This window comes from Oncorhynchus masou, chromosome 14, assembly GCF_036934945.1.
Source record: "Oncorhynchus masou masou isolate Uvic2021 chromosome 14, UVic_Omas_1.1, whole genome shotgun sequence".
Lineage (NCBI taxonomy): Eukaryota > Metazoa > Chordata > Actinopteri > Salmoniformes > Salmonidae > Oncorhynchus > Oncorhynchus masou.
The window spans coordinates 12,742,318-12,770,137 of record NC_088225.1 but is presented as its reverse complement, the minus strand read 5'-3'; the positions used below and the strand labels follow the sequence as shown (position 1 = coordinate 12,770,137).

The window sequence follows — 27,820 nt, the reverse complement described above, 5'->3', positions numbered from 1 at the left end:
GAAGAAAAAAACAGGTCCATAACAACTCATATGTAATTTATTAGCTGATGATAAAAACAATGTTTTTTAAATGAAATTAGACCACCATCCTTCTCTCTCCTCCAGATAAGTGGTTTTGTGCTGCTGGGGCTTGGCGCATGGATTAGATATGGAGCAGCTACGTTTGTGGATGTCCTGGGCCCCTACTCGTCTCAGCTCAGCTACATCTGTATTGGTATGGGCTCAGTGCTGTCTTTCACGGGTCTCATCGGCTGCTGTGGGGTTTGGAAAGAGAACCACTTCTTTATCATGCTGGTGAGAGACAACAGTTGTGCAGTCAATTTCAAGGCACCAAACAATAATTGTTTTACTGTGTTATACTACTGCAGAGTTGTGAATGTCCCACTCTTTTCCCCCTGCAAGCTACAATAAGAGGCAATATTTTACCTCTCTCTGCATTTTTTGTATCCTGTACACTTTTTCTTCATCGTGACAATGCTGTTTGTTGCCAAAATCATTGGGACTGTTTTTGTCTTGACGTACCGGAATCTGGTAAGAATAAATTAACATGCTGGCATCTGTATCATCAAGTAGGCAAACCTATATCATCATTTAGAGCACTGTAAATTATTGATTTATATGTTGTCACATAAAGTAGGCCAGAAGGCTAAACTTGAAAACCTAACCTCTATCAAAATAAAAAGATGGCAGAGCCACAAAAGTTATTCTGTGCAAGTGTGTTTATTTACAAAGTGATTCCGGAACAAAAACAACAGTACTGCCATCAAACATATACCTTTTGTGCCCGCTAAAAACAATACTACCCTATCCACAGCTCAATCCAAAAAAAAAAAAAATGCCTCTCTATGAACTGATTGAGAGGCTCCTTTTGTAGGGCTAGCCCCTCCCCTCAGAACAATTAACACAAATTAATTAGGCAATTACCTAAACAAACCTACATTTTACATTTAAGTAAAAATACTAATGTATTTACATAGCACATTTTTTTAATGAAACAATATCACAATATAACATTTACAAAATTACATCACTACTGACAGTTTCTTTCAATAAGTCCATTTACATTAATGAGCCATTTGGGACAGGCACTACAAAGTCAGCCCATTCCCTAAGCTCGGGTCCTTATCCAGCAAACCTGGAAGCTACAGAGATTGAGAGAGAGGAACAAACAAACAAACGAGCTCATCCACAACATCGATAAGTACAATAAATAATGCTTATATTAAATATGAACACTGACAAGTGTGAAATGTATGTACTAAGACAGAGAAGTTAACATGTGTCGACCCACATTGTTAACTTATCTGATAACGGAGCAGGGAGGAGTGATGAATGTGTGCATGCGTTAAAGTAACAAATGCTGCCCGGACTTCTACGTCACATATGTATGATATAGCCTAGTCAGGCTATGCCTTTCAATAAGCTGTGATGTCTAAATGTGACAGGTTAGATTAGTGGTACGTGATGCAAGCAAGAATTCCCTGATGACTGCCAATATGGGCCCAGCAGCAAAAGACCCAATCTCAACAGCATGGAACACAGTCATGGTCAAGGTGAGAAGCTCTAATTGGGATAGGTCCAAATAGGCTTGGCTTTACTATTTGGTTCCTTTGACCACCAGAGCATCCCAGACAGTAGTTATCACAGCTAATGTCTTTGATGTCTTTATTGTTTTTTCATCTCTTAGTTCAAATGCTGTGGTTTTGAGAACTCGACTGTAGATTTCAAGGACAACCATTGGTTTGAACTACCCTAAGACTTGCTGCGTGAACAAGACCCTTGCAGACTGTGACGGTATCACCATCACTCCAAGTCTGATCCAACCACAGGTTACATAACCCAGTGCCTCACTTCACTATGTTGTATCAGTCTGTGCTCTAAAGCTGTAAAGCCTTAAGCCAAATGCCCCCTGTGTGTTTCCCCCAGAGCTGCTTTGGTAAGGTCATTACAGTGATCCGAGAGCAGAGTGTCATACTGGGATCAGCAGCTGGCTGCATATGTATGATGGAGGTATACTATGGGAGAATCTCAATTGGTTTTGCTTGACTCCTCGCGTCGTCTCTTCCGTCCTCTCCTCACCTGATGAAAAGATGGCGCCAAAGAACATAGCTGACGTTTTACATTCTCCCAACCAATTGTGCTATTTTGTTAGTTTTTGAAAAGTTTTGTGTAACTTATTGTGCATAATGTTGCTTCTACTGTCTCTTATACCGAAAATAACTTCTGGACATCAGAACAGCAATTACTCATTGTGGACTGGAAGAAACTTCTTCCTTTAATGAGTCGGATGAGAAGGATATCCTGTTTTCACTGGAACTGGCCCAGATCCCCGCCTTTTGCGTGAAGAAAAGATGAAGGAAAAGGGGCCGCAGATCGGGCAGCCTTCTGAGAATCCGTAGGCAAGCAAGTAAACTCCCACTGCCATCCGTTCTTCTTGCTAACATGCAATCATTGGAAAATAAAACTGATGACCTACGATTTAAGATCCTACCAACGGGACATTAAAAAATGGTAACATCTTATGTTTCACCGAGATGTGGCTGAACGATGATAATGAATATAGAGCAAGTGGAATTTTCCAAGCACCGGCAGAACAGAGACGCTATGTCTGGTAAGACGAGGGGTGGGGGTGTGTGTCTTTGTCAATAACAGCTGGTGCGCGATGTCTAATATTAAAGATGTTTCGAGGTATTGCTCACCTGAGTTAGTGTGGTCTACAGCTTATCATAAGGTACTCTATCTACCAAGAGAGTTCTTATCTATATTATTCGCAGCCGTCTATTTACCACCACAGAACGAAGCTGGCACTAAGAACGCACTCAACCAACTCTATAAGGCCATAAGCAAAGAGGAAATGCTCACCCAGAAGTGGTGCTCCTAGTGGCTGGGACTTTAATGCAGGCAAACTTAAATCAGTTTTACCATTTTTTTACCAGCATGTCACATGTGCAACCAGAGAAAAAAAATCCTAGACCACCTTTACTCTACACACAGAGATGCATACAAAGCTCTCCTCCGCCCTCCATTTGACAAATCTGACCTTAATTCTATCCTCCTGATACCTGCTTACAAGCAAAAACTAAAGCAGGAAGTACCAGTGACTCCCTCAATACGGAAGTGGTCTGATGACGCGGGTGCTACAATACAGGACTGTTTTGCTAGCACAGACTGGAATATGTTCTTAGATTCATCCAATGGCATTGATGAGTACACCACCTCAGTCATCTGCTTCTTCAATAAGTACATCGACGACGTCGTCCCCACAGTGACTGTACGTACAGTGGGGCAAAAAAGTATTTAGTCAGCCAACAATTGTGCAAGTTCTCCCACTTAAAATGATGAGGCCTGTAATTTTCATCATAGGTACATTTCAACTATGACAGGCAAAATGAGAAGAAAAAAATCCAGAAAATCACATTGTAGGATTCTTAATGAATTTATTTGCAAATTATGGTGGAAAATAAGTATTTGGTCACCTACAAACAAGCAAGATTTCTGGCTTTCACAGACATGTAACTTCTTCTTTAAGAGGCTCCTCTGTCCTCCACCCGTTACCTGTAGTAATGACACCTGTTTGAACTTGTTATCAGTATAAAAGACACCTGTCCACAACCTCAAACAGTCACACTCCAAACTCCACTATGGCCAAGACCAAAGAGCTGTCAAAGGACACCAGAAACAAAATTGTAGACCTGCACCAGGCTGGGAAGAAGGAATCTGCAATAGGTAAGCAGCTTGGTTTGAAGAAATCAACTGTGGGAGCAATTATTAGGAAATGGAAGACATACAAGACCACTGATAATCTCCCTCGATCTGGGGCTCCACGCAAGATCTCACCCCGTGGGGTCAAAATGATCACAAGAACGGTGAGCAAAAATACCAGAACCACACGGGGGGACCTAGTGAATGACCTGCAGAGAACTGGGACCAAAGTAACAAAGCCTACCATCAGAAGGGTCAACACTGCAAATATTGACTCTTTGCCTCAACTTCATGTAATTGTCAATAAAAGACTTTGACACTTATGAAATGCTTGTAATTATACTTCAGTATTCCATAGTAACATCTGACAAAAATATCTAAAGACACTGAAGCAGCAAACTTTGTGGAAATTAATATTTGTCATTCTCAAAACTTCTGTCCACAACTGTACTCAAAGCATGCATGGACCAACTATCACGTGTCTTCACTGACATTTTCAACCTCTCCCTGACCGAGTCTGTAATACCTACATGTTTCAAGCAGACCACCATAGTCCCTGTGCCCAAGGAAGCGAAGGTAACCTGCCTAAATGATTTCCGCCCCGTGGCACTCACGTCGGTAGCCATGAAGTGCTTTGAGTGGCTGGTCATGACTCACATCAACCGCTTCTTCCCCGACACCCTATACCCACTCCAATTCGCATACTGCCCCAACAGATCCACAGATGATGCAATCTCAATCGCACTCCACACTGCCCTTTCCCACCTGGACTAAAGGAACATCTATTTGAGAATGCTGTTCATTAACTACAGCTCAGTGTTCAACACCATAGTGCCCATGAAGCTCATCACTAAGCTTAAGACTCTGGGACTAAACGCCTCCCTCTGCAACTGGATCCTGGACTTCCTGACTGGCCACCCCCAGGTGGTAAGAGTAGGCAACAACACATCTGCCACGCTGATCCTTAACACTGGGGCCCCTCAGGGGTGCATGCTCAGTCCCCTCCTGTACTCCCTGTTCATCCACGACTGCGTGGCCAAACACGACTCCAACACCATCATTAAGTTTGCTGAGGACACAGCAGTGGTAGGCCTGATCATCGACAACGATGAGACGGCCTTTAGGGAGGAGGTCAGAGAACTGGCAGTGTGGTGCCAGGACAACAACCTCTCCCTCAATGTGAGCAAGACAAAGGAGCTGATCATGGACTACAGGAAAAGGGGGGCCGAACAGGCCCCCATTAACATCGACGGGGCTGTAGTGGAGCGGGTCAAGAGTTTCATGTTCCTTGGTGTCTACATCATAAAAATACATTTAGGTAAAAAGATTAGTAATGTATAATTTTAAAATCTGTGCATGCTTTTCTCTTCTGAGTATACAGCTGATTCAAAGGGGGAATGGCAGATTTCAAAACACTTTGCAGAGGATGCACTTCAGTATCCTTTGCCGAACAAAGTAATTGACGATGGGAGCAAACTCCTCTGTTCGCTTACTAACGAATTTCAACTGTCCTTAACCACTTATCGGTTTCTGGGTCACGGAGGAAGACTTTTGCCCAATTGAGAATCTCCCTATGAGTTACACTGCTCCCTCAAGGTCTTCTGGAGAACTTTAACCTCTCTCAGACCCAAGGACTATTGCTGAAAATGAATGCACCTTTTAAAGCATAGTACTGCTTTTTCTACAGTAGCTCACCATTAGGCCATAAAGAGTATTCTTAGTTTGATAGCTATCTATTCTATAGCAATTGGTTTGCTGAATAGATAATGTTGCTTGGCTTCAAGTCATTGTTTTCCTGTCCTCTCCTCTTTGCAGTTATTCTCCATGATCCTTGCCATGGTTTTGTTTGAAGTTGGGGCTCATGAGGCATCCATAGTGAAGCCAAAGGGTCCATCCACACCTGGAGGACACCAACAACCCCCACAGGCAACAATAAAGTTCTGCTAAACAATAAAAATTAGTGTGTTTTCCTTAGATGAAATCATATCTGTTATTTTAGTTAAATTAAAAGTTGAATATGTTATTTTTTAAAGCTATGTACTTTGTTTTCACTGGGAAGGGGAAACCTAGTCAGTTGTACAACTGAATTTTAATTTTAGTGCTCACAAATATGACAACAGCACCCTCATGTGAAATGATTAATTAGTGAAGTGTAGAGGGAAGACATTTTTAAGGTGACTTGATATGCAATAGCTGCTTCTATTTAAACAAAATAGCTGATTGATGTAGATCTATTTTTTGCTTTTAGAATTATTATTATTATTTTCACATGTATTCATCTGCCACTATTGTTTCTTAATGTGTAGAATATGTCTTATTCAAAAAGTGACACTTGAAGGCAACATCTAAAATCCAGGACCGTGTCCACATCACAGTGGATTTTGTGTATGACTTTGGCTTGATCAATCTTTAATGGAAGGAGACCAACAACATGTACTGTACTAAACATCATGTACTAAACAGGCAAACATCAGAGTTAGACATTACAGTTAGTGTTCACCATAAAGTTGAATAATAGTGTAACCTTTCCGGTTGAGCTTTAGATTAATTCCTAACTGAATTAAAAGGGTGTTCAGTCCACATAGTGTATAATAATTCTTCAGTGATCAAATGGAAAGAAATGGGGGTGTTTATAACAGCTGGTTATAGAGTACCACCGTGTGAGTTATAATACCCATAAAACGGGCAAATGGTTACAATAGTTTTTCCACATTGAATTTTTTTCCATCGGGGATTTTAGAAACACTTCAAATAAGGGCTGTGTTTCGTGAAGGCCTACCCTGGCGTGACATTTTGATAACTGTAAATCTCTCTAGGACAAGGTAACTTTTATCAATAACCTCGCATGTATTTACCTCCCAAAAATGAAACGCTAATAAGCTGCTAATGTGGCTGTCATAAAGAACTACAAATGCCATGATCTGGATGAGAAGGTAAGAATCTCTGGATTAACTATCTAATGTTAGTTAAATGTAGTAGTTTAATAAATTTGCTACATTTCATTAAATAGACAATTCTGTGAACTGTTGTGCACGCTTTAAATTGACAAAATAACTGTTAGTAAAGGTGACAGCTACAGATTGCAGGGATTTGTAGTTTTCCATGGTGTCTACTTTAATTAGGATTTTTGAATCGGTGCAAATAGAGCTGAATATATTGATAAAATACATCTTGTCCAATAGAGATTTACATGGCTATCAAAACATCATGCCAAGGTAAGCCTACATGAAAAGCAGTCTTAAGTTTTAAGTGTTTCTAAAAATCCCCTATTGGAAAAATGAATGGTGGAAAAACGTCTGGAACCATTTCCCTGTTTGATCGCTAGGTTTTATGGTATATTGACACCTCCACTGTGGGGCTCTATATAATTTCAGTGAGACTGGAATTCATTTGAACTGGTGTTAACTTTTAGAGTTTTCCATCTCCAGTGAGTTATACAGTTTACAGAACATTGTTAATATGTAACGGGTCACATAAGAGGCTTGGCGTGTGCCATTTGAGTCAAACAACACACATATAATCCCGAATTAATGATTTAATATAAAATGTAGGCTGTTATAAAACTGCAGTTTCTTATCCTATTATTTTGCCAAGATATGCATAAAATGGGCCATGGCCATATTATAAACTAATAAACGAAGAAATAGCCATGTTGACGTTGATGTTCTTTGATTAAATGTTATGGCAGGTTTGCAAAGTGTTCGTGGCATTGAGACGGTTTTGTCTGGAAGGGATACAGCTTTTGTCAAAACATTTTCGTAGCCGTTTTAGGAGAACTTACGCAGCAGGTTAGGATAACGAGGTTAACGTTACAAAAATGTTTAGGGTTAGCTAAAATGCGACAACAAAAAATATATACTTTTTACGTCAATTTGACAAAAGCAATATCCCTTCTAGATATGACCCATTGAGTTTGCGGATGTTGAAGGAGGAGTCGATCCAGTCCTCGTTCGTTTTCCCACACAGCTTTCGAGCACTTGACGCTTCCCTGCAACTCTTCTCAAATTACAGATTCCACAGCTCAATGCAACTTCTGTTCTTAAAGCAGAATCAATCAACCCTCCACTCAGCTTGTTATTAAGACAATTTGCTAGTTAATGTTTTTCCTCAAACCCTTCTGAGTAGTCTACTTTTCGACAGGTGTTTTGGGCAGAGTGCCCGGAAGAAAAAAATGTCCAATGGGAAAGATGCACCTGCTGCGGCGAAGTAAGTTTCAACGTCGGGACAGCTTGGCCTACTGCCCTGAACTTTCTTTCTTTATATATATATATATATATATATATATATATATATATATATATATATATATATATATAAAAAAAATTGGTGGTTCGGTTTATATGTTAGTTATTTAATTCATGTAAATACGCAGGTTTGTTTTATATATTGTCAGTACAAGTACTTACTGATCAAGTGACTTTGTTACATTACTTTATTCAGAAGTTAAGATATTTAAAAAGTTATTTTCCTCGACGTTGTTGTGTTGACATTGAGATGGAAAGGGTCAAGATGGTAGTTTAACATTTTTTTGTGAGGGTTTATTTGATAAATCTATTTTGGATGGAGTACATCTGATTCATGATTATTCAACAAAAGACCAACCAATGCATTAATAGCTGAATAGATCTTATTTATTTTAGAATGACTCTCTCCTCCTTTAACTTATTCCTGTCAAGGGAAGTGTAGTTTCAGTTTAGTGCTTGTTTATTTCATGTTTCCACATATTACTCCTCACATATGTTGACAAGCTCTTTGTGGAGGGCGAAATCCACTGTAGTGTTGTTATCTTGAAGTCGTACAAGAAGGCAGGTTTCCTTAGATCATCTTGCAGCTTATTTCTAAGAGTTCTGACTCTAAATAAATGCATACATTTGAGAATTTTGACAGGACTAGCTTGGCCAAAAGGATATTTTTACATTTTCTTTTTACTGTACATCAGAGAGCTTCAGATCCATCCGTGCCAAGTTGTAATGTTATGTGCACAAGTACAAGGAAATGCATTTCATGCAAGCTCTAAACCCAACAATGCAGTAATGAAGGTAAGAGACACTGAGCAGTGTGTGAAGACTGCTGTGAACAAATGGGTGCATGTGTATTGACACGTTGCAGGCAACTTACCTTACCTATGGGCCTCAGAGTCCTTCCATTACCTATTTTCTTTCTCTCTCAGGAAGAGAGACAATACTAAAGCTGATACTTACAGTCATGTAACCATTGTAGTGTGTGTGTACACAGCTCCTCACAGATGACCCTGCAGGTGTGCCTTGAGGAGTGTATGGAGGCCCTGGACCTCTTCCTCAACAACCACTTCAGTGAGAGCCTGGACAAACTGCGACCACGGTAACAGTGCCACTCTCTCTGGACTAAAGTGGGCTTCAAACTCTCCATTGGCCAATTAGCATGTACAGGGTGTCTTGGGGTATATTTGTGCAGCCTTTAGCCTTTTGTCGTTGAGTGGTGTGTAACTTAGTGCAGCATCATCACCGTTGAAGTGTGATGTACAGTGGTATTTGTGGTGTAGTACAGTGAAGTGTCACACTTCCTGCTACCCAAAGCATTAGGCCTCGTCACTTCTCCAGGATATGGAGTGTTTACTGAAGCTGACGCCCAGGGCTCAACGGGCAGAACAGAGGCCCTGGAAAATAAACACCATACTGCTAGAGTGAAATAAGAAAATAATTAGGTGTCTGTTGGCTACTGTCTTTTCTCATTATCAATAGGTGAAGCCATATATTGGAAGAAAGGCACATTTCCTTTTTGAAAGGAAATTAAAATGTTCGCTGGACAATAAATACTTGCTGTTTTCTGATTGTCAGTGAGGTGTGTATGATGATGTTGTGTGTTGCGTTGAAGGGTGAAAGAGAGCATGTACCATGCTCTGATCTACGCCACTGTGCTGGAGATGCAGGCTATGATGACCTTCCAGCAGGATGACATCGTCAATGCAGGCAACACCATGAAGAGTGCCCAGGAGGTCTGCCAGAGGTGAGGATGCCACTATACATGGACACTCATCTGTTTCATGTCCTCTTTAACACATTAGTTCATATTATAGACACAAGCAACGTCCAGAAAAGGTAAATAGAGGGAAATCCTGGAATACTCTGACAGTTGGTCTGGCCTCTAAAAGTGAGGCCTAATATGTCCAGAGCTATTAGTCTCCTGTCCATCAGCCATAACCTGCAGGCAAATGAGAGCATTTACATGGCAACCAGGTGTCTTTGCGCCCCGGCTGGAATTTGCCTGTGTTTGCATGGCCAGAGCAGCTCTATTGATGGCCTACAGCAGTGGTATTCAACTCTTACCCTACGAGGTCAGGAGCCTGCTGGTTTTCTGTTCTACCTGAGAATGAATTGCCAGGTATAAATCAGTCCCTGATTTAGATGGGAACAATAAAAACAAGCACTGGAATTGGCTTCAAAGTCCAGAGGTGAGTTTGAGGTGCCTACAGCACAGGTGTCAAACTCATTCCACTAAGCTGAGTGGCTGCGGGTTTTCACGCCTCCCTTGTACTTAATTGGGGCGGCAGGGTAGCCTAGTGGTTAGAGCGTTGAGTTAGTAACCGAAAGGTTGCAAGTTCGAATCCCCGAGCTGACAAGGTACAAATCTGTCGTTCTGCCCCTGAACAGGCAGTTAACCCACTGTTCCTAGGCCGTCATTGAAAATAAGAATTTGTTCTTAACTGACTTGCCTAGTAAAATAAAGGTAAAATAAAAATAATAAAAAATTGATGAATTAAGGTCACTAAATAGTAAGGAACTCCCCACACCTGGTTGTCTAGGGCTTAATTGAAAGCAAAAACCTACAGACACTACGCCCTCCATGGAATGAATGACACCTCTGGCCCACAGCAAGCAAGGACAAGAGATTACTGGAGGTGGCCGAAGGGCTGTCATGTGTTATTATAATGTTCCACATTAATGCCCATGTGATTAACATGAGAAACATGCATTGCTCAATGAGATGTAATTGTTTTAGTCTTACGCTCATAGTTGGTCTCATTTCTTCTAAGGTTTCGACGAAAGTCCTCTAGTAATATCAGTAAATCACCTGGAGAGCGTTTAACTGAAGGTAAGAGGGTTTTTATAATTGGGCATCTCAGCCCATTGTTAAGGCAGATTTCAAATAGCCACTGACCGGGTGTGTGTGGGTTTGCAGAGCAGCTCCATGCTCTCCATGCTGATGCGTGTTATGCTGAATGCTTGCTCCAAAGGGCTGCTCTCACCTTCCTACAGGTAAGACGGATTCTCCTGTCCTCAACGATAAATCTTACTGATCCTGGTTAATGACACTGCTGATGTTTAGCATTAGGTAAATGCCAAAATAAAGGAAACACTTGAGTAAATGAGGGATACAATGTATATTGAAAGCCGGTGCTTCCACACAGGTGTGTTTTTCTGAGTAAGTTAAGTAATTAACATCCCATCATGCTTAGGATAGTATAAAAAGGCCTAGTTGCCCATTAGAAGAGATCAGTTACTTTGAAGAGGGGTCTCAAGGGAGCATAAGGGCTTTAAAGTGAATGCATGTGTATGTCTGTGTCTCGATCATCAGATCTCAACCCCATGTAACACTTATTGGAGATTCTGGAGCGGTGCTTGAGACAGCTTTTTCCACCACCATCAACAAAACACCAAATTATGTGATTTCTAGTGGAAGAATGGTGTTTCATCCCTCCAATGGAGTTCCAGACACTTGTAGAATCTATGCCAAGGCGCATTGAAGCTGTTCTGGTGGCCCTATTGTGTTTCCTTGATTTTGACAGTTACCTGTATGTATGATAACTGTATCCAACTGATTAGATATCGGTCGATGAAACACATTGTGGTTGTTTGCCTTCCCGCTTCTTGGTGTTTTGCGTCTGTGTGCATAGTTTTTAAAGAGCGATCCAACAGGATTCCCCTGTCCTCATTTATTTTCCCTCTTCCTCAAGGATGAGAACATGGTGAGTTTTATCAAAGGAGGAATCAAAGTACGCAACAGTTATCTGATTTACAAGTAAGTTTGCAGGAGAAAGGGCAGAAATGGTTCTCACATTAAACAGGCTCACACAGTGTGATTGTGAATCAACAGGTGGAATCAATTCTGTTGACCAAATTATGAACTGCTATTACAATAAAACTATGCTCAGATGTTATAACAGTAATGGCAATTTTCTCTGGTAAGTGTCTGTCGTTATCAGTCATTTAGATGTTTTTATTGTATAATAATCAGGCATTATTACAGCCTATAATATAATCATGTTAGACTATGAATGACATAATTGCCTTTTATGACACAGGGAGCTGCACACCTTCCTACAGTCCAACAGCTCTCTCCAAGGACCCAACCACATTCACTTAGAGGGAGGAGTGTCTTTTGGGATCGGAGCATTCAACTTGGTATGTCCCACAAGCATCCCCGTATTCCATTAATGGTCCATTTGTTAGATAATTGTGTGTTTTAGCACGTGTCAGTCAGACCTTATGCTGTATCACAGGATTCTGTACTGTCTTCCAGACTCTTTCCATGTTTCCACCTCGGTTACTCAAAGTTTTAGAGTTTGCTGGCTTCTCTGGAGACAAGGTATAGTTGCTCATTCTAACTCATGTCTAGAAAGTGATTGGTTTACAGCAGGGCTGCCAAACCCTGTTTCTGGAGAGCCATCCTGCAGTAGTTAATTAACATGATTCACCTAAACAAGCAGGTCATTATTATGATCTGGTTTGCTAGATGCTCTACATGACAGGAGCTCTAAAGGAACCGCGTTGGACAGCCCTGCTTTACAGGTTGTCTCTGTCTCCCCCCTCTCAGTATATATTGTATGTTTTTGTGTGCAGGAGTATGGTCTGTCCCAGCTGAATGATGGTGCCACTACAAACAACCTGCGCTCCATGCTGTGTGCCTTGCTGTTGCTCTGTTACTACACCTTCCTCACCTTCATACTCGGTACTCTACTCTTCACAACCAGGAAGTGAATGGAGATCACAGCTGACTTGACACAATTACATACACACATGTGTGAAAGAGCGAGAGATAAAGAACGAAAGAGTAGACTAGTGTCTGGTTTTGTCCATACATCGTATTCAGCTCTTTATCACTCTACAGGGACCGGTGAGGGGGACGTGGCTGATGCTGAGAAGCTGCTGAAGCCTTTCCGGCTCCGCTACCCACAGGTGAGTGACACTCCTCCCCAGGCTCTCACCCAGCCCAAAGCAAACTCAACTCTGTATGGAACACAATGTGTACCGATACCAGCAGACCCCTGGGCAAACACAATCTAAAGGAATAGTTTTGTAATGTGGGTAAGTAATGCACTGACCAAGAGAGAGGTCATTTAGTCAGAGGAGATGCTTGAGCTACCATTGTGTAAGTGTGTCATTTTACAAGTGCTAGCCACCGCCAAAGTATTATATATGGTGTTATCAGAGAATGTTTACATTTCTCTCCACTTCCCTTCAGGGGGCCATATTTCTCTTCTTTGCAGGCAGGGCTGAGGCAATCAAGGGGAACATCGATGAGGTGAGCCTCAAACTACATATCTATGTTATACTATTTGTTATCTCTCTGTTTTTCCAGTCATATTTAGCAGTGGTGTTTGTATTGATAGGCCTAGAATGAGATCAGTGTGTGCCTGTGGTTTGCTGGTGGGGTGTACTGTAATGATGATATGTCACCAGGCGGTGGTGCTGTTTGAGGATGGCTGCAAAGCTCAGCAGCAGTGGAAGCAGTTTCACCACATGTGCTACTGGGAGCTGATGTGGTGCTTCACCTACAAGTGCGCGTGGCGGATGGCCTACTTTTACGCTGACCTACTGAGCAATGAGAGCCGCTGGTCCAAGGCAAGAGAGTGTGCTGTAGTGTTGAGTACAGCCTAGGACCCAATTTAAGATGACACAAAACCACTTGAGCAGACACTCTTAATTGAATTCAGTCAATTTGACCTACCCGCAAAGTGTATGGCTTTTAAAGCCAATGCAGTATTTTTATCCCCACAACAGACTTAACATTATTAAACTCTACAGTCGTGGCCATAAGTTGAGAATTACAAATATTATTTTCCAAAGTTTGCTGCTTCAGTGTCTTTAGATATTTTTGTCAGGTGTTACTATGGAATACTGAAGTATAATTACAAGCATTTCATAAGTGTCAAAGGCTTTTATTGACAATTACATGAAGTTAATGCAAAGAGTCCATATTTGCAGTGTTGACCCTTTTTCAAGACCTCTGCAGTCCGCCCATGCTGTCAATTAACATCTGGGTCACATCCTGACTGATGGCAGCCCATTCTTGCATAATCAATGCTTGGAGTTTGTCAGAATTTGTGGGTTTTTGTTTGTTCCACCCGCCTCTTGAGGATTGACCAAGTTCACAATGGGATTAAGGTTTGAGGAGATTCCTGGCCATTGACCAAAAATATCAATGTTTTGTTCACCGAGCCACTTAGTTATCACTTTTGCCTTATGGCAAGGTGCTCCATCATGCTGGAAAAGGCATTGTTCGTCACCAAACTGTTCCTGGATGGTTGGGAGAAGTTGCTCTCGGAGGATGTGTTGGCCATCTTAGGCAAAATTGTGAGAGCCCATTCCCTTGGCTGAGAAGCAACCCCACACATGAATGGTCTCATGATGCTTTACTGTTGGCATGACACAGGACTGATGGTAGCGCTCACCTTGTCTTCTCCGGACAAACTTTTTACCGGATGCCCTAAACAATCGGAAAGGGGATTTATCAGAGAAAATGACTTTACCCCAGTTCTCAGCAGTCCAATCCCTGTACCTTTTGCAGAATATCAGTCTGTCCCTGATGTTTTTCCTGTTTTTTTTCTTCCTGTTTTTCCTGGAGAGAAGTGGCTACTTTGCTGCCCTTCTTGACACCAGGCCATCCTCAAAGTCTTCGCCTCACTGTGCGTGCAGATGCACTCACACCTGCCTGCTGCCATTCCTGAGCAAACTCTACTGGTGGTGCCCCGATCCTGAAGCTGAATCAACTTTAGGAGACGGTCCTGGCGCTTGCTGGACTTTCTTGGGTGCCCTGAAGCCGTTTCACAACAATTGAACTGCTCTCCTTGAAGTTCTTGATGATTCGATAAATGGTTGATTTAGGTGAAATCTTATTGGCAGCAATATCCTTGCCTGTGAAGCCCTTTTTGTGCAAAGCAATGATGACGGCACGTGTTTCCTTGCAGGTAACCATGATTGACAGAGGAAGAACAATGATTCTAAGCACCACCCTCCTTTTGAAGCTTCCAGTCTGTTATTCAAACTCAAGCAGCATGAGATCTCCAGCCTTGTCCTCGTCAACACTCACACCTGTGTTAATGAGAGAATCATTGACATGATGTCAGCTGGTCCTTTTGTGGCAGGGCTGAAATGCAGTGGAAATGTTTTTTGGGGGATTCAGTTCATTTGCTTGGGAAGAGGGACTTTGCAATTAATTGCAATTCATCTGATCACTCTTCATAACATTCTGGAGTATATGCAAATTGCCGTCATACAAACTGAGGCAGCAGACTTTGAAAATGTAATATTGGTGTCATTCTCAACTTTTTGCCACAAATGTACTTACTGTATGGCTGAGCCATGACTGAATAAGGCTGGTCTTTCCTTCAGGCTATGTATGTGTACATGAAGGCTGCTTACCTGAGCATGCTTGCCCCGGGGGAGGCTAGGCCTTTTGGGGAAGATGAGGTGGAGCTCTTCAGGTAAACATGTTCATCACAACAAAAACATAACTTGAAATTCCCCAGTCCCATTTCATTGTGATCACCCCTCTTTCCTGGCCCCTTCTCTTTTTCTGTCTTTGCCTACTCTCTTAGACGAGTGTCCACCTTCAAGCAAAAGATAGCAGGGAAGTCTCCACCCACAGAGAAGTTTGCCATTCGCAAGGCTCGACGTTACAAAGCTAGCTGCCCAGTGAGGCTCCCAGTACCTGTGCTGGTGAGACCCCACAAACACACATACGCAAAGCTGCATAAAGACATGCACAAATCTGTTGCTAAAATGGGTCACTTGTATTTGTGGTTCTGACAGTATTATCTCTTGCTACACTGTGCTGTAGGAGATGATGTACATGTGGAACGGATTCTCCATGATCAGCAAGCGGCCAGAGCTGACCGAAGGCATGCTGCAAACACTGGTGGAGGCAGAGCGCACCCTGCTGGAATCTCCCGGTATTGCAACATGTCTGGGGCTAACCAGTTTCAGGCAGTCAGACTGAACTGGGCCAAACCAGCCTGCTTGCCTAAGCTGGTCATGAAGCAATAACCACTCTTATAATATCACCAAAAGAGAATTGATAAAGACTGATTCTACACACATTCTGCTTGAGCCTGTGTTGATGAGTAATTTTGAATGCATGGTTTTATCATCTGTGTTTTGTTTTGGAAGTGAATGAGTATTCAATGGATGACCGCTGTGTGATCTACCTACTGAAGGGGCTGTGTCTGAAGAACCAGCGGCACATTCAGGCTGCAGAGGAATGCTTCAACAAGGTGTACAACAGGTGATGTAGGGAATCTTTTAGTCCGGGTATCTTTCATTTATTACACACCTGGAATCTGTGTGTTGTATAACATAATGGTAAATACATGCCGCTGCATGTTTGCTGAGAGGTTATAAAATTAGTTTATTGTTTTTTTCAGATCCCTATTAGCCGTTGCCAAAACAGCAGCTTTTCTTCCTTAGGTCCAGAGTGTCACTTTTTTTAACAAGCTCATCCATGCCAAAAGGAAATATTTTCATGTTATTTAATCAAACAATGTGTTCTTTGTTTGATTAAACCACACCAATGTTTTATCCATAGCAAGTTGAACAATGCAGTGTTATGAAGGAGGGTAGGACTTCCATAGCAGTGAAATGCACTCTGAATTATGTCTAGAGATGTGTTTTTAGAACAGTCAGTGTTATATGAACATGTTCAGTGTAAACAACTAAGAGGTTGATGATATGGCCATCTGTTCTATAACCTCCAGTGAGAAGAAGATCAAGTTTGACCATTACCTAGTGCCCAACGCTCTGCTGGAGCTCAGTGTGGTCTACATAGACACGGGCCGCAAGGAGGAGGCCATCAAACTACTGGTGAAAGCCAAGTGAGTCATCTCTTACTGGTTGTTCCAATACAGCCTGCAAGCTGTAGTAGGATGTAGCAGGCTTACATTCCAGCTCGACATGAAAACACCTTATTAAACTAATGAAGATTGTTGATTGGTTAGTTGAAAATAATGGCACCGGAGGAGATGGCTGCTGTTTTTATGGGCTACTAACCAATTATTTAACTTATTTTGTACATAATGTGTTTCCCACGTCTCTTATTTACATTTACATTTAAGTCATTTAGCAGACGCTCTTATCCAGAGCGACTTACAAATCTTATGACCCAAAAAGAGCTTCTGGATATCAGAACAGAGATTACTCACCTCGAACTGGACAAAAATGTATTTTCTTTAACGAGTATTGCAGATACAGGGGACGCCTCTACCATCTGTCCTATTTGCCAATGTGCAATCATTGGAGAATAAACTGGAGGAGCTCCGTTCAAGATTATCCTACCAAAGGGGGGAAAAAAACTCTTTATGTTTCACTGAGTCGTGGCTGAACGACGACATGGATAATATAGAGTTGGCTGGTTTTTCCATTACTGGCAAGACGGAACAGCTGCCTCCGGTAAGGCAAGGTGTGCCAGTCTGTCTATTTGTCAATAACCGCTGGTGCACAAAATCAAATAAAGGAAGTCTCTACGTTTTGCTCGCCTGAGGTAGAGCATCTCATTATAGGCTGTTGACCACACTATTTACCAAGAGTTTATCTATATTTTTCATAGCTGTCTATTTACCACCACAAACCGATGCTGGTACTAAGATCTCACTCAATGAGCTGTATAAAACCATAAGCAAACAAGAAAATGCTCATCCAGAGGCAGTGCTTCTAGCGGCCTGGGACTCTGTTTTACCTCATTTCTACCAGCATGTTACATGTGCCACGAGGGGAGGGGGGGACTCTAGGCCATCTTTACTCCACAGACAGAGACGTGTACAAAGCTCTCCCCCGCCCTCCATTTGGCAAATATAACCATAATTATATCCTCCTGATTCCTGCTTACAAGCAAGAACTAAAGCAGGAAGTACCAGTGTCTCACTCAATACGGAAGTGGTCAGATGACACCGATGCTAAGCTACAGGACTGTTTTGCTAGCACAGACTGGAATATGTTTTGGGTTTCTTCCGATGGCGTTGAGTACACCACATCAGTCATTGGCTTCATCAATAAGTGCATCGAAGCTGTCCCCATAGTGACCGCAACCAGAAGCCATGGATTACAGGCAACATCTGCACTGAGCTAAAGGGTAGAGCTCCCGCTTTCAAGGAGCGGGACTCTAACCCGGACGCTTATAAGAAATACTGCTATGCCCTCTGAACCATCAAACAGGCAAAACGTAAATACAGGACTAAGATTGAATCCCGTAGCGCTCACGTCTGTAGCCATAAAAAGAGCTTTGAAAGGCTGGTCATGGCTCACATCAACACCATCATCCCAGAAACCCTAGACTGACTCCAATTTGCATACCGCCCCAACAGATCCACAGATGACGCAATCTCTATTGCACTCAATAGAGTGCAATAGAGATTGGACAAAAGGAACACCTACTTGACAATGCTGTTCATTGACTACAGCTCAGTGTTCCACACCATAGTGCCCTCAAAGCTCATCACTAAGCTAAGGACCCTGGGACTAAACACCTCCCTCTGCAACTGGATCCTGGACGTCATGACGGGCCTCCCTCAGGTCGTAAGGGTTGGCAACAACACATCTGCCATGCTGATCCTCAACACGGGGGGCCCCTCAGGGGTGCATGCTCAGTCCCCTCCTGTACTCCCTGTTCACCCACAACTGCATGGCCAAGCACAAGTCCAACACCATTAAGTTTGCACACAACGGTGGTAGGCCTGATCACCAACAACGATGAGACAGCCTATAGAAAGGAGGTCAGAGACCTGGAAGTGTGGTGCCAGGAAAACCTCAACGTGATCAAGACAAAGGAGATGATCGTGGACTACAGGAAAAGGGCCAAGCACGCCCCCATTCTCATCAACGGGGCTGTAGTGGAGCAGGTTGAGCTTCAAGTGCCTTGGTGTCCACATCCAACAAACTATCATGGTCCAAACACACCAAGACAGTTGTGGCGAGAGGGCACGACAATGCCTATTCCCCCTCAGGAGACTGAAAAGATTTGGCATGGGTCCTCAGGTCCTCAAAGTTCTACAGCTGCACCATTGAGAGCATCCCGACTGGTATGGCAACTACTCTGCTTCCGAACCGCAAGGCACTAGACTAGAGGGTAGTGCGTACGGCCCAATACATCACTGGGGCCAAGCTTCCTGCCATCCAGGACCTCTATACTAGGCAGTGTCAGAAGGCCCTAAAAATAGCCAAATAATTCAGGCACCCTAGTCAACCTGTTCTCTCTGCTACTGCACGGCAAGTGGTACCGGAGTGCCAAGTCTAGGTGAAAAAGGCTTCTGAACAGCTTCTACCCCCAAGCCATAAGACTGCTGATCTGCTAATAAAATGGCTACCCAGACTATTTGCATTGACTATTTGCTACTCCCTGTTTATTGATGCATAGTCACTTTAGCCCTACCTACATGTACATATTACCTCAACTAACCTGTACCCCTCACATTGCATAGCATTATTTTATTGTTGCTCTTATTTTTTTACTTTAGTTTATTTTGTAAATATTTTCTTAACCAACAATGAAGTTAACTCTTATTTTTGGTAAGTGCTTGTGACAAATAAAATTGTATTTGAATTGGTTGTATTGCGGCTAGACTGGAACAAAATCCTGCACACTATTTTGCTCTACAGGACCAGGATTGGTGACTGCTGCAAGATAGTGAGCTCAAAGTATTGGGAGTGACTTTTTGTTTTGGCTCTGTACTCCAGCACTTTGGATTTTAAATTCTACAATGAGGTTAAAGTGCAGACTGTCAGCTGACCCATATCATTTCAAATCCAAAGTGCTGGAGTACTGAGCCAAAACATGTCAGTCCCAATACCTTTGGAGCTTTGGGTGTACACATACAATGTTATTAAGTCTTACTCATGATTCCTATCCACTTTGTTCTGTTCCCTCAGAACTAACTACAAGGAGTACTCCATGGAGTCACGCACCCAGTTCAGGATCCATGCTGCTCTCTCCAAACTCAAGGCTGACACTAGTGACCAAGATGAAATCACACCACTGTAGTATAACAGGTGTCATTGTGCTGAGCAAGCACTGGACTTGCATCCCCTGCCATGTGTAGACGTTCCGGGAAGACTTGCTCTCGTTTACATACTCAGCCACTTTGATCACTGCCTCCAAATGTTACTTGCTTTGTGGTGAAAGTCTCCGTCCTTCATGGATGGTGATCTTTCCCTGATTTTAAAACACTTGAGTTTTGAATGGGAGTTGGTAGAAGTTGCCTCTACCTGCTGGTTCTAGATCAGAGGCATTTTATCCACCTACTGCGTGAACACCCTGATCCTACATCTGTACTGGTTACCCAGAACAGTAGATGGGGAGGCAGTTGCTCAAAACAATTTGAATATGGTATATCCACATTTTTTGTGGGGAAAAACATGTTGAAATGAACTTATTAACAATGTAAGTTGAGGTAGAGTTTTGCTTTTAACTTCTCCAAAAGTGATTACTGTAAGCATTTTGACAAAAGCACCCATTTAGTGATAATTGAGTTAGACAGACAGACGACTACATAACGTATGACATTGCTTTGATCCAAGTTATTTTAACAAATGTATTAACATTTATGTATTAGTAGATTTAGAAGAAGCTTAATAATCAATAGGTAATGCTACATTTGAAGTCATAAGTTTACATACACCTTAGTCAAATATATTTAAACTCAGTTTTTCACAATTCCGGACATTTAATCCGAGTAAAAATTCCCTGTCTTAGGTCAGTCAGGATCACCACTTTATTTTACGAATGTGAATGTCAGAATAATGGTATAGAATGATTTCAGCTTTTATTTCTTTCATCACATTCCCAGAGGGTCAGAAGTTTACATATACTCAATTAGTATTTGGTAGCATTGCCTTTAAATTTTTTAACTTGGGTCAAATGTTTTGGACAGCCTTTCACAAGCTTCCCACAATAAGTTGTGTGAATATTGGCCCATTCCTCCTGACAGAGTTGGTGTAACTGAGTCAGGTTTGTTGGCCTCCTTGCTCGCACATGCTTTTTCAGTTCTGCCCACAAACTGTCTATAGAATTGAGGTCAGGACTTTGATGGCCACTCCAATACCTTGACTTTGTTGTCCTTAAGCCATTTTGCCACAACATTGGAAGTATGATTGGGGTCATTGTCCATTTGGAAGACCCATTTGCGACCAAGCTTTTAACTTCCTGACTGATGTCTTGCTGTTGCATCAATGTATCCGCATCATTTTTCTTCCTCATGATGCCATCCATTTTGCCACCCCCGTGCTTCACAGTTGGGATGGTGTTTTTCTGCTTGCAAGCCTCCCCCTTTTTCCTCCAAACATAACGACTGTCATTATGGCCAAACGGTTGTATTTTTGTTTCATCAGACCAGAGGACATTTCTCCAAAAAGTACGATCTTTGTCCCCATGTGCATTTGCAAACCGTAGTCTGGCTTTTTTTATGGCGGTTTTAGAGCAGTGGCTGAGTGGCCTTTCATGTTATGTCGATATAGGACTCGTTTTACTGTGGCTATAGAAACCTTTACCTGTTTCCTCCAGCATCTTCATAAGGTCCTTTGCTGTTCTGGGATTGATTTGCACTTTTCGCATCAAAGTACGTACATCTCTAGGAGACAGAACGCGTCTCCTTCCTGAGCGGTATGACGGCTGTGTGGTCCCATGGTGTTTATACTTGCGTACCTTCAGGTGGTACCTTCAGGTGTTTGGAAATTGCTCCCAAGGATGAAGCAGACTTGTGGAGGTCTACAATTTCTGATTTTTGATTTTCCCATGATGTCAAGCAAAGAGGCACTGAGTTTGAAGGTAGTCCTTGAAATAGATCCACAGGTACACCTCCAATTGACTCAAATTATGTCAATTAGCCTGTCAGAAGCTTCTAAAGCCATGACATTTTCTGGAATTTTCCAAGCTGTTTAAAGGCACAGTCAGCTTTGTATGTAGACTTCTGACAAACTGGAATTGTGATACAGTGAATTATAATTGAAATAATCTGTCTTTAAACAATTGTTGGAAAAATTACTTGTGCACAAAGTAGATGTCCTAACCAACTTGCCAAAACGATAGTTTGTTACAAGAAATGTGGAGTGGTTGAAACACTTAGGTTGGAGTCATTAAAACTAGTTTATGTACACTTCAGACTTCAACTGTATGTTGTCCCTGCTGCAATGTACAGAGGAAAGTAGTCAGTTGAAATAAGTTTAACCTCACTAACCTCTGATATTCATTACTTCAAATAAAGTTTAGACTGTCACTCAAGACCTTGTACAAAGAAAGGTGTGGTTAAAAGATTTGAAAAACATAATTAAATATGTCCATTTGCTACAAGCCCTTTTATTATATTTTACTGGAGCATATCTCAGTTGAGTGTAACCTGTTCTTGTCCATATTGGCTTATAAATAACAAACTGATTAAGAGGTGACATTGTGACGTTACAGAAAGATTTATGACTAGTGCCTAAGCGGAGTGTACAAAATATTATGAACACCTGCTCTTTGCCTGACACTGACTGCGCTGTGATCCCTTATTGATGAATGGGAGGAGACGGGTTAAAGGATTTTTACACCTTGACAATTGAGACAGATTTTGTATGTGTACCATTCAGAGGGTGAATGGACAATTCAAGTGCCTTTGAACAGGGTATGGTACTGGTACTGGTACTGGGTTTGTGTCAAGAACTGCAACGCTGCTGGATTTTTCACATTTTAACAGTTTCCTGTGTGTGTATCAAGAATGGTTCACCACCCAAAAGACATCCAGCCAAATTGACACAGGTGTGGGTAGCATTGGAGTTAACATGGGCCATGATCCCTGTGGAACATGCTCGACACCTTGTAGAGTCAATGCCCTGACAAATTGAGGCTGTTCTGAGGGCTAAAGGAGGAGGTGTAACTCAAATATTAGGAAGGTGTTCTTAATCTTTTGTATAATGTGTATAAACTTACCTGCTACTTCCTTGATGAACTTAATCAGTGGATCATGACATCACACTCAGTGTCAATCATGGGGCGGCAGGTAGCCAAGTGGTTAGAGCGTTGGGCCAGTAACTCAATGGTTGCTGGATTGAATCCCCAGCTGACGAGTTAAAAATCTGTTGTTCTGCCCCTGAACAATGCACTGTTCCGCGGTAGGCCGTCATTATAAATGAGAATTTGTTCTTCACTGACTTGCCTAGTTAAATATCAAATCAAATTTATTTATATAGCCCTTCGTACATCAGCTGATATCTCAAAGTGCTGTACAGAAATCCAGCCTAAAACCCCAAACAGCAAGCAATGCAGGTGTAGAAGTACGGTGGTTAGGAAAAACTCCCTAGAAAGGCCAAAACCTAGGAAGAAACCTAGAGAGGAGCCAGGCTATGTGGGGTGGCCAGTCCTTTTCTGGCTGTGCCGGGTAGAGATTATAACAGAACATGGCCAAGATGTTCAAATGTTCATAAATGACCAGCATGGTCGAATAATAATAAGGCAGAACAGTTGAAACTGGAGCAGCAGCACGGCCAGGTGGACTGGGGACAGCAAGGAGTCAACATGTCAGGTAGTCCTGGGGCATGGTCCTAGGGCTCAGGTCCTCCGATAGAGAGAAAGAAAGAGAATTAGAGAGAGCATATGTGGGGTGGCCAGTCCTCTTCCGGCTGTGTCGGGTGGAGATTATAACAGAACATGGCCAAGATGTTCAAATGTTCATAAATGACCAGCATGGTCGAATAATAATAAGGCAGAACAGTTGAAACTGGAGCAGTAGCACGGCCAGGTGGACTGGGGACAGTAAGGAGTCATCATGTCAGGTAGTCCTGGGGCATGGTCCTAGGGCTCAGGTCCTCCGAGAGAGAGAAGGAGAGAATTAGAGAACGCACACTTAGATTCACACAGGACACCGAATTGGACAGGAGAAGTACTCCAGATATAACAAACCGACCCCAGCCCCCCGACACATAAACTACCGCAGCATAAATACTGGAGGCTGAGACAGGAGGGGTCAGGAGACACTGTGGCCCCATCCGAGGACACCCCCGGACAGGGCCAAACAGGAAGGATATAACCCCACCCACTTTGCCAGAGCACAGCCCCCACACAAATAAAGGTTACATACACGGTCTGCACAACAGTTTGCACTATGTAAGGCCAGGGGATAAATGTTCTTCATCCTTATACTTTATTGTCCATTTACATGGACATTAATTTTGTTAAGTCAGCATACAAATGCACAAAACCTATAATACATACAGGATCTAATTGTAGGGTGTTTACCTAAACTATTGGGCTGGTATCCCAGACACAGATGAACCCTAGTCCTGGACTAAAAAGCTATTTTCTAATTGAGATTCTCTATTGAACATGCTTAGTCCAGGACAAGGCTTCATTTGTGTCCGGGAAACCGACACCTTAGGGTTGCGATGATAGTCAGGTATTTTTAACAGAGTCTCACCCAGGGTCTTGAGACCATGACCAGACCGAGACTGCATTTACTTGGTCTCAAGTAGTCTCAGACCAATCCTCAAGATCAAGACTCATTTTCTGGTGTATACTATATACAGCCTGCTGATTTCATATGGTTCTGGATGGTGGTTTGCTAACCCAATGCCATCCTTCTGTAACCACAACCTAACTTTAACCAATTTCAATCTGTGTTTTTGGATCTGACTGTTATGTTTATCATATCTCATACACTGAACAAAAATATAAATGCATCATGTAAAGTGTTGGTCCCGTGTTTCATGAGACAAAATCAAAGATACACCTTTTCCATACACACAAAAAGCTTATTTTTGTGCATTTTGCTTTTACATACCGGTAAGCGAGCCTTTCTCCTTTGCCAAGATAATCCATCTGACAGCATGATCATTACACAGGTGCACCTTTTGCTGGGGACAATAAAAGGCCACTTGCAGTTTTGTCCCGCAATGCCACTGTTTCAAGTTTTGAGTGAGAATGCAATTGGCATTCTGACTGCAGGAATGTTCACCAGAGCTGTTGTCAGATAATTGAATGTTAATTTCTCTACCATAAGTTGCCTACAATGTCGTTTTAGAGAATTGTCAGTTTGTCCAACTGGTCTCACAACCGTAGACCACGTCTGTGAACTGCCCTGATGGCTAGTTCAGCCATCAGAAACTGTATCCTCTGAACTCGGAGTGGCACCATGCAGTTTCATTGCAACAACCTGCAAGGAACCCTGGCCTCTGCACGGAACCCCACAGAGTATAGCTTTTTGCAGCAGTTAACAAGAAAGGCACAACACCACCCCTACTCCTGTCATTCTACCGCCAGGGATCAACCATGTAGTATACTTCTACAACTGGTACACACAGAACGATGTGGCCCGCCACCCCTGCATCTATAAGCGATCCACAGAGGACTGCTGGTCAAATGTGACATACAGCTTCCCTTAATCTGTGAGGACAGACTGTTAGTCAAGATTGTGATTTTGTTTTTCCTGCTGTGCCTCCGGATAAGAAAAGTTTGCCAAATTGCTAAATGTGGTGGGATTTTGCAGGTTTTTAATATTGTTTAGTTGTTTTCCAATAAACATGTTAATATCACACAATCATTCTTCCTATACTAGCTACTAGTCCAACTCAGTAAAAAAAAAAAGTCAGTAAAGTATAATCAGTCAGTAAAGTATGATGAGACATTAGACCTAGTTCTAGTGCGTTTTATTCAATATAGCAGCCAAACTCAAAACACAGTTGACAACAATACATTTACAAAGTTGACTAAATAGTCATATTTACAAAGTCAGTGCCTTATGACGAGGAATCAGCCAAAGAAGCAGGAGGGGTGTGGCTCTGTTCTTCTTTTAGTCTACGTTTCATCAGCTTCCTTTTCTTCTTCTCCTCCTTTTCAATTTCACTGACCATCTCCAGGAACTTGGGGCTTCGGGGGTCCATAGCATAGCCAAAGCGTTCTCTGGCCTCGGCTAGCAGCCTTTCACGACGGGCCTTCTCATCTTTCAACTTCTGTTTCGCCTCCCGTTTTTCCTTCCTCCAGTCAGCCACCATCTTAGGCATCTTGGCCATATTGGCTGCAACCAGTTTCTCTCTGCAAAAGAAGATTGGAGGGGGTGTTCGCCATGTACCAGGTCATTATAAAAGCTACTATAAAAAAGGTATTGTTAGACAGAGCTTTATCCACCTGTCAAGGAAATGCTGTACTTCCACAACACTACCAAAGAACAATATGAATTGGAACCAAAGCCTATCAGACTGTTGAGCATTTTTATGTTATACATTACATTACATTACATTACATACATACATACATACATGAGGCCTCTCATTGAGAGATGTCATGCCCATGTAACTAGTTGCCTTGTCATATAGGCAAATGTCATGCAGTAACGACCATTCTCAATCTCTCAATGTTATCTAGTATAGCACGTTGCGTAGAAACAAACATGTCATTTGACAGGTCCTAAAAAGATAGCTAGTATTAGCATGGCTGTTTACCTCGCGAGACGTTTCGCATTGGCTTCCTTCGTTTTCGCCTCGACGTTCTTCAGCATCACCTGGAGCGGAGGGTTCCATTCCCTCTCCTCTGCTATCATCTCCTCGAGCTGGGCATGGCTGGGCCACAGCTTTGCAGGGTCGATTCCAGACGAAGAGCCATACCGCCCGAATAGCTTGCGGTCATACTTCGCTGTCTTCTGCCATTCCGGAGTTTTCTCGCTTTCCTTATCTGGTATGTATGGATCTTTCAAATTTAATTTCAGTGGTTTGGGGTTATAATTTGCTATCTGATGTAGAAGCCCGCAGTGTGAGCTGGCAGGATCATACGATTTTAAGGGTGAAACCCTTCGAATAGCCCAGCTAAATATTGCTGTCCTCCTACACAACATGGAGGTTGCCATTTTTTGTGGCAAAGTTCGGAGGACCCTCGTTGCGTCACATTTGATTGCTCATAGCTGACTACAACATCGCCTGTCCTTTATTGTTGCCATCGTCATAAGCAAGATGATCATAGAGGTTATCAACTCTTAGGCTATAGGCCCAGTCAGTGTTATAATTAAAACAAATATTATTGTGTTGCCAAATTTTTATCCATAGCATATAATGAAGTTTAGGTCAAAATTGCCTTCATTTTGAAAAGTTGTACCGTATGCGACAGAATGTCGGTTGTATCACCAATTTGTAAGTCGCTCTGGATAAGAGCGTCTGCTAAATGACTTAAATGTAATGTAAATGTAATGTATCCAATCAGTCTTATCAGTGGACGTCATGCTGGAAAAGGTAACACTAGTTTAAGAGCTCATATGCATTTGAAATAGAGCTATGCTCAATAACTGACTTATTTGTTTTCTTATGAAGTTAAATTCTGCCACAGACCTAAATTATGATGATCATCTCAACATCGCTCATGAGTCCACCATCATACGCTCTTGCAAGCCACTTTTAGCTTAAACTATTTTTCAATAGGTTTGAGTTTCAAATGTATAAATTAATCTGGGGAAAATGTCCTTTCAAGATCCAAGGGGGCCTGGAACCAGCAGTGGGCTGGTGGGCAACAGAGCCAAAACCAGAACCAGGAGAGAAGTATAAACTCTTAACACCTTTTTTTAACATTAGGAATGCTGTATGGGGAATTATCCAGAAAACACACTTTGAAAGAAAGGTTCTTTGTTTCAACTTCTCCCTGCTTTCCTCTTTTAGCAGCTCCCTCCCACAACTCTTTTATTTTAGATAGAACAAATGGGGGGATCTTGAGTGCAGCACTTACTGAGACAGATGTCACCGCTTTTGTGTTGCGGGGATCTGCTCAAAACATCATCATTAAAGATGTAGGGTTCCCATGGCAGGAGGAGGAGAGGGGTGAAGGTGGGGGTGGGGGTGGGTATGATAGAGGCTTAATTTGCTTAGGAACAATTCAGTGCCAAGCTCAGGGCTTTAGGGATCAAATCAATGTCAGTCACTGGCAA

At 42.3% G+C, this 27,820-nt stretch overlaps 2 protein-coding genes across 6 annotated transcripts; one reads left to right on the top strand and one right to left on the bottom strand.

Annotated features, from left to right (window-relative positions):
* The first annotated feature begins 1,110 nt into the window (after positions 1 to 1,110).
* On the top strand, positions 1,111 to 23,639 carry LOC135554257 (tetratricopeptide repeat protein 39A-like). Of its 5 annotated transcripts, XM_064986444.1 has the most exons (21): positions 1,111 to 1,201; positions 1,446 to 1,553; positions 1,688 to 1,829; positions 5,518 to 7,908; positions 8,923 to 9,042; positions 9,556 to 9,687; positions 10,715 to 10,773; positions 10,861 to 10,937; positions 11,636 to 11,700; positions 11,984 to 12,083; positions 12,202 to 12,267; positions 12,522 to 12,630; positions 12,790 to 12,857; positions 13,144 to 13,203; positions 13,362 to 13,523; positions 15,294 to 15,385; positions 15,500 to 15,620; positions 15,742 to 15,853; positions 16,071 to 16,185; positions 16,655 to 16,771; positions 19,818 to 23,638. In XM_064986444.1, the coding sequence occupies exons 4-21, from the start codon at positions 7,874 to 7,876 to the stop codon at positions 19,927 to 19,929; spliced, it is 1,722 nt and encodes a 573-aa protein (XP_064842516.1). In that variant the 5' UTR covers positions 1,111 to 1,201; positions 1,446 to 1,553; positions 1,688 to 1,829; positions 5,518 to 7,873; the 3' UTR covers positions 19,930 to 23,638. The 5 variants fall into 5 exon arrangements, with proteins under 5 accessions (XP_064842516.1, XP_064842520.1, XP_064842518.1 ...); XM_064986446.1 differs by having other exon boundaries at positions 1,116 to 1,553; positions 8,938 to 9,042; XM_064986448.1 differs by lacking the exon at positions 19,818 to 23,638 and having other exon boundaries at positions 1,113 to 1,553; positions 16,118 to 16,185; positions 16,655 to 16,742.
* Positions 23,640 to 25,545: 1,906 nt separating this feature from the next.
* On the bottom strand, positions 25,546 to 26,764 carry LOC135553724 (large ribosomal subunit protein mL64-like). Its single transcript, XM_064985671.1, has 2 exons — positions 26,355 to 26,764; positions 25,546 to 25,947 (listed from the first exon to the last, which is right to left on the bottom strand). The coding sequence occupies exons 1-2, from the start codon at positions 26,753 to 26,755 to the stop codon at positions 25,653 to 25,655; spliced, it is 696 nt and encodes a 231-aa protein (XP_064841743.1). The 5' UTR covers positions 26,756 to 26,764; the 3' UTR covers positions 25,546 to 25,652.
* Between the last annotated feature and the right edge of the window lie 1,056 nt (positions 26,765 to 27,820).

What these genes read in the sequence shown, in the direction of transcription:
- LOC135554257 (XM_064986444.1), top strand. Translation starts at nt 7,874, where the DNA reads ATGTCCAATGGGAAAGATGCACCTGCTGCGGCGAA. An exon ending in GATGCACCTGCTGCGGCGAA is followed by an intron (nt 7,909 to 8,922) that starts GTAAGTTTCAAC and finishes TAACCATTGTAG; the next exon opens with TGTGTGTGTACACAGCTCCT. An exon ending in AACAGTTATCTGATTTACAA is followed by an intron (nt 11,701 to 11,983) that starts GTAAGTTTGCAG and finishes TTTATGACACAG; the next exon opens with GGAGCTGCACACCTTCCTAC.
- LOC135553724 (XM_064985671.1), bottom strand. Translation starts at nt 26,755, where the DNA reads ATGGCAACCTCCATGTTGTGTAGGAGGACAGCAATATTTAGCTGGGCT. An exon ending in AATGCGAAACGTCTCGCGAG is followed by an intron (nt 25,948 to 26,354) that starts GTAAACAGCCAT and finishes CTTCTTTTGCAG; the next exon opens with AGAGAAACTGGTTGCAGCCA.